The sequence below is a fragment of the Toxorhynchites rutilus genome, chromosome 2, assembly GCF_029784135.1.
Source record: "Toxorhynchites rutilus septentrionalis strain SRP chromosome 2, ASM2978413v1, whole genome shotgun sequence".
In the NCBI taxonomy this organism is placed as follows: Eukaryota; Metazoa; Arthropoda; class Insecta; order Diptera; family Culicidae; genus Toxorhynchites; species Toxorhynchites rutilus.
The window spans coordinates 21,730,160-21,746,408 of NC_073745.1; the positions used below are offsets into that span (position 1 = coordinate 21,730,160).

Sequence of the window (16,249 nt, forward strand, 5' to 3'; positions counted from 1 at the left end):
GGAAAAATGTCGTCGAACGAAAAAGAGCGTCGTGAATTAATCCTGTGCACTTATTTCGAGAATCCGGAGTTGTCACATCGGGACATCGGTAAGATGCTGGGAATCGTCCAATCCACGGTCAGCAGAGTACTAAAACGATACTTCGAGTACCTAACCATCGACCGGAAGGTGAAGAACGGCAAAAATGGATGCTCCGTCAGTGAAAAAGATCACAAGCGCGTAGTTAAGCAGTTTAGACGTGATCCGAGAAGTTCGGTCCGGGATGTCGCCAATAAGCTGAATTTGTCAAGTTCATTCTTCCAGCGGACCAGTCTTCCAAAAAACACTTACACATGTCCACGCGATGTGAAAATTCCATGTTTTTGTTTGAATTCGAACATGATTCTCGCTAGTGTTGAGTGTCTATCCCCAACACGAACAATGATACACAAACATAGACATGTGAAAACAAACACGATGTTTATAATTCAAGAACATCATGTACAAACATATCACCCGATGTCGCAGTATTCATTGCTTTCGTTTCGTTTCTTTTCATACACGGAAAGAAATTATTCATCATTTCATTCAACATTTCTTCGTAGAATACTTTTTCACAGAAACGAACTTGAAATTTAGTTCGCTTTTCAAAAATTGAACGAACTAAGAGGCTATAAGTTCATGCACCAAAATATATATTTTTATTAGGGCTCATATGACGTCAGCCTAACGGGGCCGGGAGTTCAATATTTTGACAATGTTTGCTTACAACTATGTTGGTAATATGTAACCGATTACTCGCGGTTGGCTCGAGGTTAGTATTACAAGTGTTCTCATAATTGGGATGTTGCAGTCTTCAGTGCTCTGTACGTGTGCCCGACATGGGATACTTTCTATTGGGACGCAGCTGACCGTTAATCAGCAACGACCCCCTAGTCTGCACCCCATATCTAGCGTGGTGCGTCTTTTTCGACTAAAGAAATCCAGGATAGAATGATCACTAGCCGGCGCAATCATCAGCTTGTGTAGAGTTGTCATGAGCGGTACAACCTTTGGCTCTTGTTGAATCATCAGTGGACTGCACAACCTTCGGCCCGTGTATCTGTAAAGAGTGTGTGTATGTATTGCCGCGACTAAGTAAAAGTTTATAGATCGTTCATGCACATTTTGCAAGTCTGATTAAATAATCCTTGGTTTCGTTCAAAGAAAACATTCTCAGAATAGAAAGAAGCTTTCTATTTTTTTTTTGCGTGCATGTTGGCAATTAAAGTCTGGGGAGCCGACTGCATAGCGGGCGACGTCGTACAAATGCTGACCAAAAAAATAAATACCCAAAAATTAGTTTTAGATGCAACCTTCAGCGGCACACAGCAGAACCAGCAGAGAAATTTCAGTGGCTAAAACACACCATTAATTTCTCGATGTTATCACAAACTGTATGAAGGAAAAAACTAAAAGCTACACTTACACTGCACTACATATGCTATGTGTGCATGCGATTGCATCATCCTTTCTTCTCCTCTTCTCCGCTCGTTTTATAGCTCGGGTCGCGATCGTCGCGAACAAGCAGTATTGGCCATTTGTATTCAAAGATCCAGCCAAAATTGTTGCTCCCGTGGTCGAGTGGTTAGCGTCACGCCTAACATGTCACTGCTGAATAATTCAATTTTAGTACTTGTTCAAATAGCTAATAATAGCGAATGTTACATGAATTCAATATATAAATTGATGCGTGCACTAAATAATGATATCAAATGTGTAAAACTCTCATATCAATCGATGTTTATTTTGTTCAGAACAGAAAAAGAGGTTTATTTTATTTGCCCAATATTTTTGATGAAGCACCCATTGTCATGAAAGGAAAGCATTTTTTCCATGTCAACATACCAACACACCACGCGTTGAGTGGTGGTGGTGTGGTGTCCGATTCGCTTCTTCTACTCTACGCACTGCCGGTGCTTGGGGTGAAAATGCAAGAGAAGCTGTACACCATGTTCGAACATCATGTGAAACATTAGGATTAAACATCGTATGTCCAAACATACTACGAATACAAATATGTCACATTTTCAAACATAGGTACGAAAAAATCATTATTGTATTCAAACACAAAACTGCGAACAGCAGCGTGGACATGTTTATCCCGGACGCAGTGTTTTTTGTGAAACATGGAAGGCTGCAGCGGACCAAGCAGCGGGAGGGCCTGCGTACATACAAGGTTCAGAAGGCTCCTAACCGCGACGAAAGGCAAAACATGGTGGGGAAGACGCGAGCCCGGAAGCTGTACACCGAAATGCTGACGAATCCGCATTGCCTGGTAATGGACGACGAAACCTACGTCAAAGCGGACTTTCGTCAGCTGCCGGGCCTGCTGTTCTTCTCCGCAGAGGACAAATTCAGCGTTCCGGAGGAGATTCGCAAGCAGAAACTATCCAAGTTTGCCAAAAAGTACATGGTGTGGCAAGCGATCTGCTCTTGCGGAAAGCGGAGCGCCCCCTTCGTGATGACCGGCACGGTAAACGGGCAGGTTTACCTGAAGGAGTGCCTACAGAAGCGCTTACTACCACTATTGAAGCAGCACGAGTGCCCGACCATCTTCTGGCCGGATCTCGCTTCGTGCCACTATTCAAAGGACGTGTTGGAGTGGTACGAAGCCAACGGGGTCACCTTCGTGCCAAAGGAAATGAACCCGCCCAACGCGCCGGAGCTTCGCCCAATAGAGAAATATTGGGCGATTATGAAGCAGGCCCTCCGGAAGAACCCAAAAGTTGTCAAATCGGAGGCGGACTTCAAGAGAAAATGGATTTCTGTTCAAAAAAAACTACAACCTGACGTTGTACAGAACCATATGGACGAGGTAAAGAGGAAGGTGCGAGCATACGGGCTTGGGCTCGAAGTATGAATAAAAAGAAAATGCCAAAAGTTGTTTAATAGTTTTTATTTTACTGTCTAAAATTTTCAAAAAGATCGGTCTACTGGGCGAATTTCTACAGCGTTTTTTCCGTGATGCAATTTGATGTGACACACCCTTTATTTGGAAAATCTTTCAACAGGAAATTCTCCATTCAGTGTTAAACTAGTTAGAGGCGAATGAACGGAAACATTTAAAGCCTCTATAATTCAACACATTCACTCGTTCCTCACTAGCTCAAACCATCATCCTCAACATTTGTAACGATTTCTGGTTGAAGCAGGACTTTCCATCGAAATGAAGACACAGTATTGTGATCCCTACCCCAACCCGACAGAACAGATGTTCCGTAAAAGAAATACCGGTTGATTGACCCCCTGCATCTCCAAGATTTCTGAGAGGATGGCGAATCGAATACTCGTCACATTTCTGACCGAACACTGGAAATTGGACTACCGGCAATTTGATGGACACAAACACACGCGTCCCAGGGACAGGCCTTAGCCAGAAAAAAACAAACAAAATTTGAAGATGGTAACCCTGGATTTCGAAAAGGTATATAACGTTATAACCTGGATACTTCTCGTTCTGAAGATTCTGGGAGATTGGGAAGTAGACGATAACCTACTACATATTGTCAAAAAGTTTTCGAAAAAAAACCGAACTTTCGAAGTACAAGCCATCAATTGACGAGTACAATTAATATGTTTAAAAAATCGTTCAAAATATATCAAAAATTATCAGTCATAATTCTATTGTAAATATACTCGACAAAAAACGAAGAACAGAGTGAGAAGTCGCAATTTTTAGTTGATTTTTGAAAGGCTGTAACTACGTGAAAAATCAACGCATGATCGTAGAATGCACAACAGTTTTTCTGTACTATCACAATTTTTTCTATTTCAATAGTAAATCCGATAAACCCTTTCAACCAGCTGTGGCAGCTAGATATATTTGGCTAAAACTTCACAGGCTCTTGTGTGCTTTTATGTATGGTAGTAAATTTCGTTTTTTCAGACACTTTGTCTTTAAATTCTTCGGGCTCACGGAACGTCATAACGAAAACTTCTGTTTTTTTTTGTACGCCGCTGTTCAGACATTTCCTCAGCAAATCGATATATTCGAAGATTTTTGACGTGAAATTTGACGAAATTTGACTCATTTTAAGATATTAAAAAAGTATATAACCTTGATTTCGTCTGGAGCTACGAATAGGCGACCCATTCGGGAATACCAATTGAAAAATTGGAGCGACTTTCACAAAAATTATGCATCGAATCAAAAGCAGACGCCCCCTCCAGACACTGGCTGGCCATATTCATCTATTACATTACGTGTGCTGTTTACATTGTTCGCCTCGCAAAATTATCACCCCAGATCCCTGGCGCGAACATGACTTCTGACCATTTTCACCAAATGTTTGCATTTTCAATTCGCAGCTGGCGGAACACGAGCAGCGACTGAACGGATCAACTTCGCGCACAATGGCGGCTATATCATTAGGTTTTATAGTAATTGTCACGCCCTGGACGATACAGGAAATAGTGGCGACGTGCACAGGATCGAAGGTAAGCGAAAGTGGAAGTAGGAGCGGGGGATGTTGGAAGTTATGTCGGAAGTCGACGAACGTGTAAAGTTCGCAACCTCAATGGGCTCCATTCAAGCGTATACGTGGAACGCACTTGAGAACCATTTGAATTCATTTTCTGCGAGCGCGAGTGAGAGGGTGGGCGTTTTCCAGCTGACTGCACATTTCTAATTTGATGTGCAATTCCGGGTGTGCCATCGTGGTATGACGCGATTGACACTGGAATAACAAATTAATTCAGGGTTTGCTGAACTACATATTACACTTTCATGTGTATGCTCGGTTAGGATAGCATTACAACAATCGCATTCGTTCGCTGCGTTGCATTCGAGAAAAAAAACTATCCATTCCAAAGCTATTCGTAGTCATTTACACTCCATTTGACACATAAAAGCGAAGGGTGGTCATTGCTGTCGCAGTGGAGACTTGCTTCCCGTACTCATTATTATGGATTATTGAATATTATGGATTATTGAATCCTTTCAAGATTTGTTTTATCAGTTTCATGATCATCAACTTTTTTATTGTAGATACCACCTTCAATCGATTTCTGTGTAACATGGATAGCGCTAAGCAGTAGCTTCTGGAATCCGTTCCTCTACTGGCTGTTGAACGCAAGATTTCGAGGAATCTGTAAGGAAATCCTTACATCAAAGGTACATCAGTAATTCGCAAACCGGGCGTCATCTCAATCATTCTTCAAGTTATTTATCTCTCTCTACAGTGCATCCGCAGACGTACCTCGCTGGAGGAAAAGTGCAGCATAGGTCTGGAGTATGACCACCACCTGACGACACTGCCGCTTCCGCCAGGTCCCCCGCCAGCGACTATTTGTCGCTCGGCCAATCATACCCCGCGGCCGGACATTGAGTGCCAGGAAAAATACTGGGACGATGTTCTCGAGCGGACGTACAGCACCAGCAGTATCAACGCTATCCATCGGGGTACCACCTCAAGCTACCATCAAACATCCCTTCACAGACATCATCATCATCGGCCGTTCCATCACTATAAGAACGGCAACAGCAATCACACCAGCAGCAACAGCATCCACAAAGAGCATCTCACCAACGGCTCGGGAGACGGCGAGTTCAAAGTGGTCTTTCCCACGACCAACTCGGACCCGCAGATGTCCTGCGAGCACGAGCTGCACGACATCAATTGTGCCAAAAATCGGGCATTCTTCGTTGGTTTCAACCATCACCAGGCCCTGCCCGACATCTAGTATTGCCGGAAGCGAACTAGGTGCTGGGGCAGCATAGGGTTTCTGTTTATGCAACTTTTGAAAGATCGATGTGGGTAACTGTTTTGTATGTAGAATAGAAGTAAATAAGAAAACATAACTAATGAGCATAATGGATGCGTGTCGATAGATATGTAATTGATTGTTTTCTGTGAAGTGACATGTGTTTAAGTTGTTCTCGTCCTAACCCATTCTGGAAGGCTGGTCCTTCTGTTTTAAAATTTTAAATCATTTAACTCATTGGATTGTATAATGATATTGGGGACGCAAGTGCGGTAATCACACATCACAGTAGAACTTCTCTCAATCGTTTCGTTAACTCGATAAATAGGCGATAGGGCAGGATCATATTTTAATCGTTTCAACCCGTTAATTGATGAAATGAGAATCGAAATAAACCAGCTGAATGATTTTTAAAACAAGCGTCATTATTTTCCTCTTCCGAAATCCCGGCTGTATTTTAATCCACCAACAAATGCGGCTCAAGTGATAAAACTGCGGAACAGCAATAGCGAGAGGTAAATATCACAACGCAAATTAATATTGTACAAACAGACTTCGTACCCCGATTGGAAGTGACAGTTGACAGAGCGATGAATTAATCGTATATTGAATTTTTAACGGCTTCGTGATTGTGGGGTGCAATATCGTTTTCCAGACATCCATCCCCAGGAGGTGGGTGAATCACGATGGAATCAAACAAAGGTAGGTAAACATCGCAGTCAGCTGGGGATGAAAACAATACTGTGATTAAAGGTGATTAAGAGAGATTTATGTTAATACCGCCTTTATGTTAATACACCAAAGCGAGCAAATAAAAGTGCCAGTGGCATCGATGGCTACGGGTAGAGGAATGGAGTTTAAAATTCCGTCTGAAGTGTGAAACAATTTTGTATACATTATAGATAACAGTTGTTGGATTAACAGTGTAAGAGGAAATATGTACATTCTGATATGTTGCTGATGGCTTTTTAACACTGTTTTGTACATCCATTGTGGAAGTGACGGTGAAGGAATACTTTCTCGTGCAATTCAATGTATCGGGTTTTTTTTTATCCCTTTTGTTTATTTTAGGCTCATTAGCATTTTACGTGTAACAGAGCCGAATTTTAATCGTGTACATGTCACATATTTATCATATCTATAATTAGCACATTATACAGTTGCCATTTTTCGGCGTTAGAGTATTCCCTTCTATACCATTGCAAATGGTACAAATTTACACAGTAGCCATTTAGGCGTAAGAGTTTTCTATCTGTTCTTCCATTATCCAGTTAAGACTGGACAGCGGAGACAGTCGTTGATCCATTGTTGAGTTATTTATAGAACAGCAGCCCGATATTTCTTGCAGAGCAGAGCAGTTGTATGGATGGATGAATCGATCTTATTTCGACCGTGGATCGATCTCCATCGCTGATGATTGTTGCGTGGACGTAGCTATTCTGTAGCAACACAAAGATGGTCAATGGGGGCCCTGAGTTTTGAACTCACGATCGATCGCTTACTAAGCGAACGCGCAGTCAATGTGGCTACGGAGACCCCCTAATGTATCGGGTTGTTTGAAAAGCAATTTAGATTATAAATTTAGAATCAAAATTCTGGGAAGAACGAACCCAAGTTATTTTAGGCGTTCTCATTGGACAGAAGATTTTGCTTGCAATAAAAAATTGTAAACATCGGAACATTTTTTTTCTGTAGTTAAAGTATTAAAAATATTGTTATTAATCAGATCTGATATTTTTTGCTAGAGCGATGAAATGAATGATAATTTAATTATTCATTTATTTTTAGTATTATTTATTGCAAAGCAGGCACCACACCTCATCCATTACCGCAATCGGATACTAATTTATATGATTCGAATTCAACGAAAGCAAACATCTTAACTAATTTATACACTTACTTATTCTGACATTCACAGATTTGCTAATTTCCTGTCATCAGCCATGCTAACTCGACAAAATTCTGGTTCCAATAGGTAAATGGAGAATTTTCTCAATGTGACGTATTGAACTGACGAACTCATCGTTTTGAAGCTTTAAAAATCATGCTATTTCTGTTCCATATATTGAGAAGAATAAAAGTGACACAGTGATGCAATTTATTCCGGTGAACGCACCGCGTCGATTTTCATGCCGTCTGGTGGAAAGTGCTCCTGTATTTTTGCATCACATCATTTCTGCATCTGTACAGGATTCGCGATGCATACATGTATTGGCAATAAGGATACAAGCCGCTTCTACAAAACCACTCCAACCCATCGGTTCTTTAGAGGGCCACCAAAACATTCTACTAGATAGTTATTCTAAAAGTGTCAATGCATTCTGAAGTAATAACCGAAAGTGAGTTGATTTTAATAAACAAATTTCATGCCAACTCGTCTTAAGAGTTGGCAACATCATCTCATCTAGTAGTGAAACGTTGTGGGTGTAAAGACATGAGTCATTTAAGCAATGTTGCATACTTGAAATATTCGAAAAATAACTAGACTGCCATTAGACTGCCAAATATTTTTTTCTTATTTTTTTACAAAAAAATATTACTTAAAAACTATGATACCTACAAAATTATTTTCAAAGGATGAAATGTAGATAATTGTTTAGATTTTTACAAGAAAATACTACATTTTTTTGGAAAAAAAATTTCGCTGGAAAAAAAAAGTTATTTTAAAAATTAAAATTCATTTTTCTCAAAAACGATTTTTTTCAAAATTTCCAAAAATATATATTTTTATATGAATACCCCTTAAAATTTCCAACAAGTCGTCCATACATCGGAAGATGAGCACTTTTACAGGGAAAAAGTTTTTCTAACAACAATTTTTTCATGTTTTCTGTGAAAAAAAATGCAACTAATCCTAATTTTGTTTAAAGTCAAGATAGCGATATAGTGTATTCAATAAAGTATTAGAACTTATGAAAAAATAAACTTTTGTCGATGACATCAACTTTCTATCTTTTATAGTTTTCAGAATATAAGACATTTTTGTATGAAGACTCCTGAAAAAGATAATGTTTTGCTCGTAACATTTTTGTGTGTAAATTGTCACGTTTGACATGTTCTTGACATGTTTTTAAATGGAGAAAAGTTAGCAGAGCATTTAAAATGCGATAATAATACATAAAAACGTAACGAACTGAACATTAATAGAATTTTTTCAAAGAAAAGCATGAAAAAGTTGTTGTTCGAAAATCGTTTTACCAGGTAAATGTGCCCATCTTCCGATGTATGGAAAACTTGTATCTTAAACTTGTATTATATCCATTTTTTCAGAATTTTAAAAGCATATGTTTTCGAGAAAAATGAATTTTAATTTTCAAAATAAATTATTTTCAATTAAATTTTTTTCCAAAAAATTCTTTGATCATTTTTTATGAAAACCAATATAATTTCCCACATTCCATTCTTTGACTAAAATTTTGTAGGTCTGATAGATTTTTTGTGGGTTTTTTTAATTTTGTTCAACATTTTTTCGAAAAATCTCAATTTAAAAACTATAAGATCTACAAAAAGTCGGTCAGAGAATGAAATGTAGAAAATTATTTAGGTTTTCATTAAAACATATCAAACAAATTTTTGGAAAAAAATATTTTGAAAATTAAAATTATTTTTTCTCGAAAATATGTGTTTTTAAAAATCTTAAAAGAATAGATATAAAAAGTCCTTTAAATTTCCAACAAGTCACCCATACATCGGAAGATGGGCACATTTACATGGAAAAAGTTTTTCGAACAACTTTTTCTTTTTTTTTCTTTCGAAAAATACTATTGATGTTTTATTCGTAACATTTTTGTGTATAAATTATCGCAATTTACATGCTCTGCCAACTTTTCTCTATTTAGGAACATATCATAAAACATATCAAACGTGAGAATTTTCACACAAAAATGTTACGATCAAAACATTTTTTTTTCATACAAAAATGACTTATATTCCAAAAATTATAAAAGATTATAAAAGTTGATGTCCTCGACAAAAGTTCATATTTTAATAAGATCTAATACTTTGTCGAATACACTATATCGCTATCTTGACTTAAAACAAAATGAGGATTAGTTGTATTTTTTTCAAAGAAAACATAAAAAAGTTGTTGTTAGAAAAACTTTTTCCCTGTAAAAGTGTTCATCTTCCGATGTATTAACGACTCGTTGGAAACTTTTTAGTCAGCGAAATTTTTTTCTAAAAAATTGGTATTTTTTGTGAAAATTTAACTAGTTTCCTACATTTCATCCTTTGACATGAATTTCGTAGGTATCATAGTTTTTAAGTTATAAATTTTTGTAAAAAATTAGGAAAAAAAATTGGCTTTTTCCAAAAAAGTAGTCTTATTATTTTTCGAATATTTCAAGTATGCAAAGTTGCTTAAATGACCCATGTCTTTCCACCTACATGGTTTCACTACTATTTGAGATGGTGCTGCCAACTCCTAAGACAAGTTGGCATGAAATCCGTCAATAAATTTCTGCTGTAAGCGTGTTCGCCTTTCTTGTCGTAATGATGATGATGTTTTGAATTATGTTACTTTGGAGCGTTGGAAATGTAATTTAGCTAAAAGCTACTGACAAACTATCAGTTCGTTAACTAAACTAAACTAATTACCTGCAGTGAGCGACGCAAACCATTCTCAAGTCAATGGAGCAATAATATTTTCAATTTAACTCTCAGCCTCAGCATTAATATATTTTGTTGATTGTTTATCTGTCTAGAGAAGCCATACTTACTGGATATACAGTGAGGCCAGGGTTCCAGTGTCACTCTAGACAGCGAGCAACCAACAACACATGTTAATTCTGAGAGTTTATTTTAAAATCTGCTTTTATTGCGTTCGCACTCCTCACTCAGTGGAATCATTCATTCATCGGCTCTAGTCAAATGTTTGTACTAAAGAGTTTATTCTTGAATTTCTAAAATGTTTGTTTCTCACCATTTATGAATTTGTAGTCCGTGACACCGTGATTAACACATTAAACTTATTGAATATCTAGGTTGTTTTTCAAAGTTACATCTCCAGTGCTACTAAAACATGATTCCCAAATGAATAATGCACAAATTATATCATGCAACACCTTTCACAGAACGGTACAGTGGTGAAAGCTGCTATAGAGCAATTCCACGCCAAATCAGGCGACATCTGTCTCGATCCTGAAGGCACCACGATCCTCGATTTTTTAATCTTTGAATATATGGTGGCATCTACCTAAAATCAAAATTTGCATTATCAGATGTCCAATTTCAGTTACGACAGACTTTTTAAAAGGGCGCATACACAATCATTGACCTTTTTTCCAAAAAAACATAACTCGAAATCCGAATGTCTGATTGAAATGTGATGTGCAGCAATGTTGTTGAGTAATCAATGTAATATTTAGCAAAAATACCAATTTGAATTTGTTCTTGTGTATCGTTCGTTGCTTGGTGTTTTTGTAGTGCGGTTTGCAAGGCCTACGACCAACCCCACTGTCTCGTAGAAGGACCATTGTGATACTGCTGTTTTACGTTCCGAGTACCACCAGCACTAGGCAATGACGCTTATAGCGATATCTTAGGGGAGCTGTTTCCGGGCTTCTGTGGCTTTTCTTGGAGACTGGCAATGCCCATTTGTTCATCCCACCGCACTATAGACAGTTTCCCTGAGCCAGTGCAAGCCAGAGAAACGAACTTTGACGATAGAGTTTCTGACCCGAACGGGAATCGAACCCGAAGCTCCCATCTTTGCAAGCGTAACGCTTACCATGGTGACCTCGTACTTCAGATACGACAAATTTGAAAATTGTTATATTAGGTAGCTGCCTCTATATGTACAATGTTAAAAAGAACCAAATTGGTCGCGTTAAAATTGACTCTATAGCAAGCACAGTTGAACGAATTTTCATCTTTATTTTTAAACCGAAGAACGCAGCTCTCATTGCTGTAAAATCCTCCAGCCTGATAATGCTTGACATTTTACAATTAATCAAGTGTTAATCTCGAAGAAAAAAATAATTTTATTCATTGTGATATATGCATCGAAATATTTCTAATGACTTGATGGAAACATCTTTGGAAATGGTCGAGTTGGAAGCGATCGAAATATTCCATTTTTTCCTACATGTTCAGTGTTTAGATTGTCATTTTATTCCCCATATCTTCTTGTCAAAGTAATCCTACGTCAAAATTCATTGAATAAACATCCCAGTAATTGCCTTTGAAGTTAACCCAGTAGTGTCCAAGATGTTAATAAATATTTTTTTACGAAAGCCATTGCAAAAAAAAATACAGACTTTAAGACCATACTAATACAAACATTTTGCGATGCAGAACTTGTCAAAATCTCAACTTCACTCAAAGTTATTAATATTTCTTCCCAAAAAAACGCTATCTTCAATCGCTTGCCATTTTTTCTGGCGCAAACATAAAAAATGTTAGTTGACAGAATTTGAAAAAACAAATTTCACTCTATATAATATGAGATTTTCAAAGATATTGATTGTTTGCATTTGAGTAAATTAAAATTGAAATCATAACAACATCAACAACATTGAGCAGGATTAAGATATTGACGAATTCTGCATCACAAAATATTGGTATTGATAATCTCCAAAAGTCGTACGAAGGCCATTTTGATGTAGAATTTTAAATATAAAAGTTAGAGTGAAAAAACCGTTTTTTTTCATGGTTACCCTAATGCAATTTAGTTAAAACACAACTGTGTGGAAAATATTTATTCTTTAGACAAAAACTGTCTTCGACAAAGTTGTTACATATGTTAGAGCGCTAATTTTCATGTTATCAAAGATAAGGGTGACCAAAATCGTCGATGAAAATCGAAAAATATCTAACTGTATTATCGTTATATTTAGATAGAGATAATCATAGTTAGACAATATTGTAGCTCCAATTATTTTAAACAACTTTGTAGAACAAAGCTTTTTTCTATCTTTTAATATAATCGATTTAGCGCTTTTTTGCTAAGTTACATTAGGGTGACCATGAAAAAGCGGGTTATTTTGTTCTAACATTTATGTTTCGAATTCTACATCAAAATTGTTTTCGTACGACAATACCAACATTTTGCGATACAGAACTTGTCAATATCCTAATCCTACTCAAAGTTATTGATGGTTTTTTATCCAAACACTCATGGTTCCAATTTAAATTTACTCAAACACGAAAAATAACAAAGTTTTGAAAATCCCACATCATGTAGAGTAAACTATGCTCTTTCAAATGCCGTCAATAAACTTTGTATTTGTTTGCCTCAGAGAGAATGACAAACAATTGCAGGAATATCAATAACTGTGTTCTGCATTGCAAAAAAATTGCATTATTGAGCTCTAAAAGTCTTTCGAAGACAGTTGGTTTGTAGAATTTTAAATATAAAAGTTAGAGCAAAAAACCGTTTTTTACATGGTGACCCTAACGCATCTTAGAAAAAAGGCGCTATATCGGTTATTTCAAAAATCCTTTGTTCCATGGAGATATCTGAAATAACTGGAGTTACAACATTGTCGAACTATATTTACCTCTATCTATAAAGAAAATAAAGTTATATTTTATATTTCATCGGAAATTTTGGTCACTTTATTTTTGATAACATAAAAATGAGCGCTCTGTTATATGTAACAACTTTTTCGAAGACAGTTTTAGTCTAGAGAGTAACTGTCGAGCTTTAAATGATAATTTCCACTTAAATGCACCTCCTTGTGCATTGGTATAATCTCGATTATTGGTGCCAAAGAAACCATAACGTTAAAAATAAATTTCAATCTTCCATTTTCCGATAAATTGCTGTTGGTCAGAACCTGCCTTTTTTGTATGTACAGGCAAACCTTTTTTTGTGCGATCCTTTTTTCGTGTTATTTTTTGTGCGGTATGAAAAGTAGCTTATTGAATGATGTAAAGCGTTGATTTTATGATGATATAATAATAATTTAAAATAAAATAAAGTTTGTTTTAATTTTCGATCTAGTCCTGGAGCTAATTTTTTCACTCCTGTGTACTATTTGTCAGATTTTTAGTATTTTCCGCATTAACGTTGGAAGTGTCGATATGACACACTTCTATACTTTGGGTCCATAAAAAAATTCGGAAATCCTTCATCAAAGCTCATAAAATATTTTTCTTACTTACTTAAAAACATTAAATTCAAGCATATATTTTAGCCAATTTTGGAATAATCACTCGACATGTGGTGGACATTAATTATCCATCACTTTCTTCAACCGATTGCGAAATCGGGAACACACCTTTATGAAATTGTCCTCTGATATTGAAGCTCTCGTCTTGGCGATGGAAGCTTTTGATGAATCCAAACTTGACTGTGAGGATCCATAGACCTTCGTTTCAATTTACGCCAAAATTTAATAGTCAAGAGGGTTGGAGGTCAAATATAATTCGGCCAAAATGTTTTCTATCAGTCACGTGTGGGTTCGTTTAGACCACTGATTTTCAACCGGTGGGGAATTCCCCCCTAGTGGGGAAATTGATCATTGAAAGGGGGGAATTGTACATGGGAATATTGCGCATCTACTTCGTTTTAAAGATGACAATGATTAGAAAAAATTGCCACAAAACTTTTTTGGATACGCTTCGAAAGACGTCATTGAATGATGATGGAACAGACGACGAAACAGTACAGAAGACCATAAAAAGGGAAATTGTACAGCATTTTTCAAGACTTTTTACAACAAGTTAAACTTGAAACATATTTACCTTATATCAAAGAACAAATTTGGACATGGTTTGAAATGCCTTCTGACTGGCAGTGATGAAAGTTTCGGATCAATTTCAGAAAAAACTCTACAAATGATCGATTCTTATCCTGATATGCGGAATAAGCATTACGAGTGTTGTAGTCTTCTGCGTAGAATTTATTTGAATCTGGATTTCCTACAATGCTGCTGATGGGAACAAAACACCGTAACAGAGTGGATATCGAAGACATAAGGTGTGCTTTTCAACAACGTTCTCAAGGATTACGATTTTGGCGGAAAGCGTTCAGCCGCCATAGTGACTTGCCAAAATATTATATACTTTTTTGTAATCAGATACAAGTATAAAACCAAATTTGTTGCGAATATTACTTGAAAACTGTTGATAATCTTACCTTACTTTACTGATATGCTACAGACTTTTTTACAAAATACTGACAGGGGTGAAGCACTGAGATTAATTTTCGTATAGGAGGGAATTGAGCAAAAAAGGTTGAAAACCACTGCACTATGGTCCAGGAGGTGCATTTAAGTGGAAATTAGCATCTAGAGCTCGACAGTGATTCTCTAGACAAAAACTGTCTTCGACAAAGTTGTTACATATAATAGAGCGCTCATTTTTATGTTATCAAAAATAGGGTGACCAAAATTGTCGATGAACTGAAAAATCTAACTTTCTTATCTTTATAGATAGAGGTAAACATAGTTCGACAATATTGTAGCCCTGATTATTTTAAGTAACTTTATGGAACAATATTTCTTTCAATCTCTTCAAATAACCGATATAACGCTTTTTCTCTAGGTTGAGTTAGGGTTACCATGAAAAAAAAGGTTTTTTTGCTCTAACTTTTATATGTAAAATTCTACATCAAAACTGTCTTCGAATGACTTTTAGAGCTTTTTCGTTCTTTTTGGGGCAAACATAATAAAAAACTATTGATGGCATTTTAAAGAGCACATTTGATTCTACATAAGGTGTAACTTCCAAAAGAGTGTTATTTTTTGTATTTGAGTAAATTAAATTTGAAATTATGAGTTTTTGCATATAAATGAACAAGTTGCAATTTACAAATGCATAAAGTAAGCGTAAACTTTAAAGCAGCATCACTTCAGTTCAGTCTTATAGCCACTCAACATGGAGGTTCAAAGAAGACACATTTTTTTTGTTTTCGGTGGACGAAATATAGAAGACGTTATACAATTATTACGCGAAAAATGCCAAGATATATGTGTTTTGAGCAGTGCCATAAATTATCAAAATTTATTCACGAATGGAGGAATTAGATTTTTCCCAGTGTCGGGTGAATTCTCTTCTGTTAAAACTCAACTCCATATCTGGCATAATGAGTATAACACAAGAGTCGAGACGCTTGAACTTTGTCTGGTATATTGATCGAAAACAGCATGAACGAATTTCGAAAAGCCTGCATTCAGGCACTTTCGTTACTGTCAATAATTTTAGGTGATTATCACGAACGTTAAGTTGATCTTCATCACTTGCAGTGAATTTTTATTGAAAAAGTGTTACCCATTGCACATATAAATGGTGGTGTATGTCATTTCCGGGCAATCGTGAGTAGATTCATAAAACGTAGCCAGAGTTATTCTATACATTCCATTGCCAAAGTCGCCAAAAACAAGAATTTTGTGTGATGAATTGCCATCCTTTACCATTAATCGGTTTTACTCTCAATTGGTGACGCTGAATTTTATGCTTTGATTTTCACTAACACATTTCATTTTCGACCATACGAATACCATGACGAAAAAGAAGATGCAAATGAAAAATGAACTTCATTGCAAGCTGATGTTGATGTTCATTCCACTGGGGTTCATTG

General features: G+C 36.6%; 1 protein-coding gene across 1 annotated transcript in view; it reads left to right on the forward strand.

Annotated features, from left to right (window-relative positions):
- The window catches only part of LOC129769628 (5-hydroxytryptamine receptor 1A), a 220,886-nt gene extending 214,767 nt beyond the window's left edge, over nt 1-6,119 (forward strand). Inside the window, exons 7-9 of the mRNA XM_055772008.1 lie at nt 4,330-4,458; nt 5,009-5,134; nt 5,203-6,119. Of these exons, the coding sequence (XP_055627983.1) occupies nt 4,330-4,458; nt 5,009-5,134; nt 5,203-5,703 (756 nt within the window). The 3' untranslated portion in view covers nt 5,704-6,119. The remainder of the gene's footprint in view (nt 1-4,329; nt 4,459-5,008; nt 5,135-5,202) is intronic.
- Nucleotides 6,120-16,249: the final 10,130 nt, after the last annotated feature.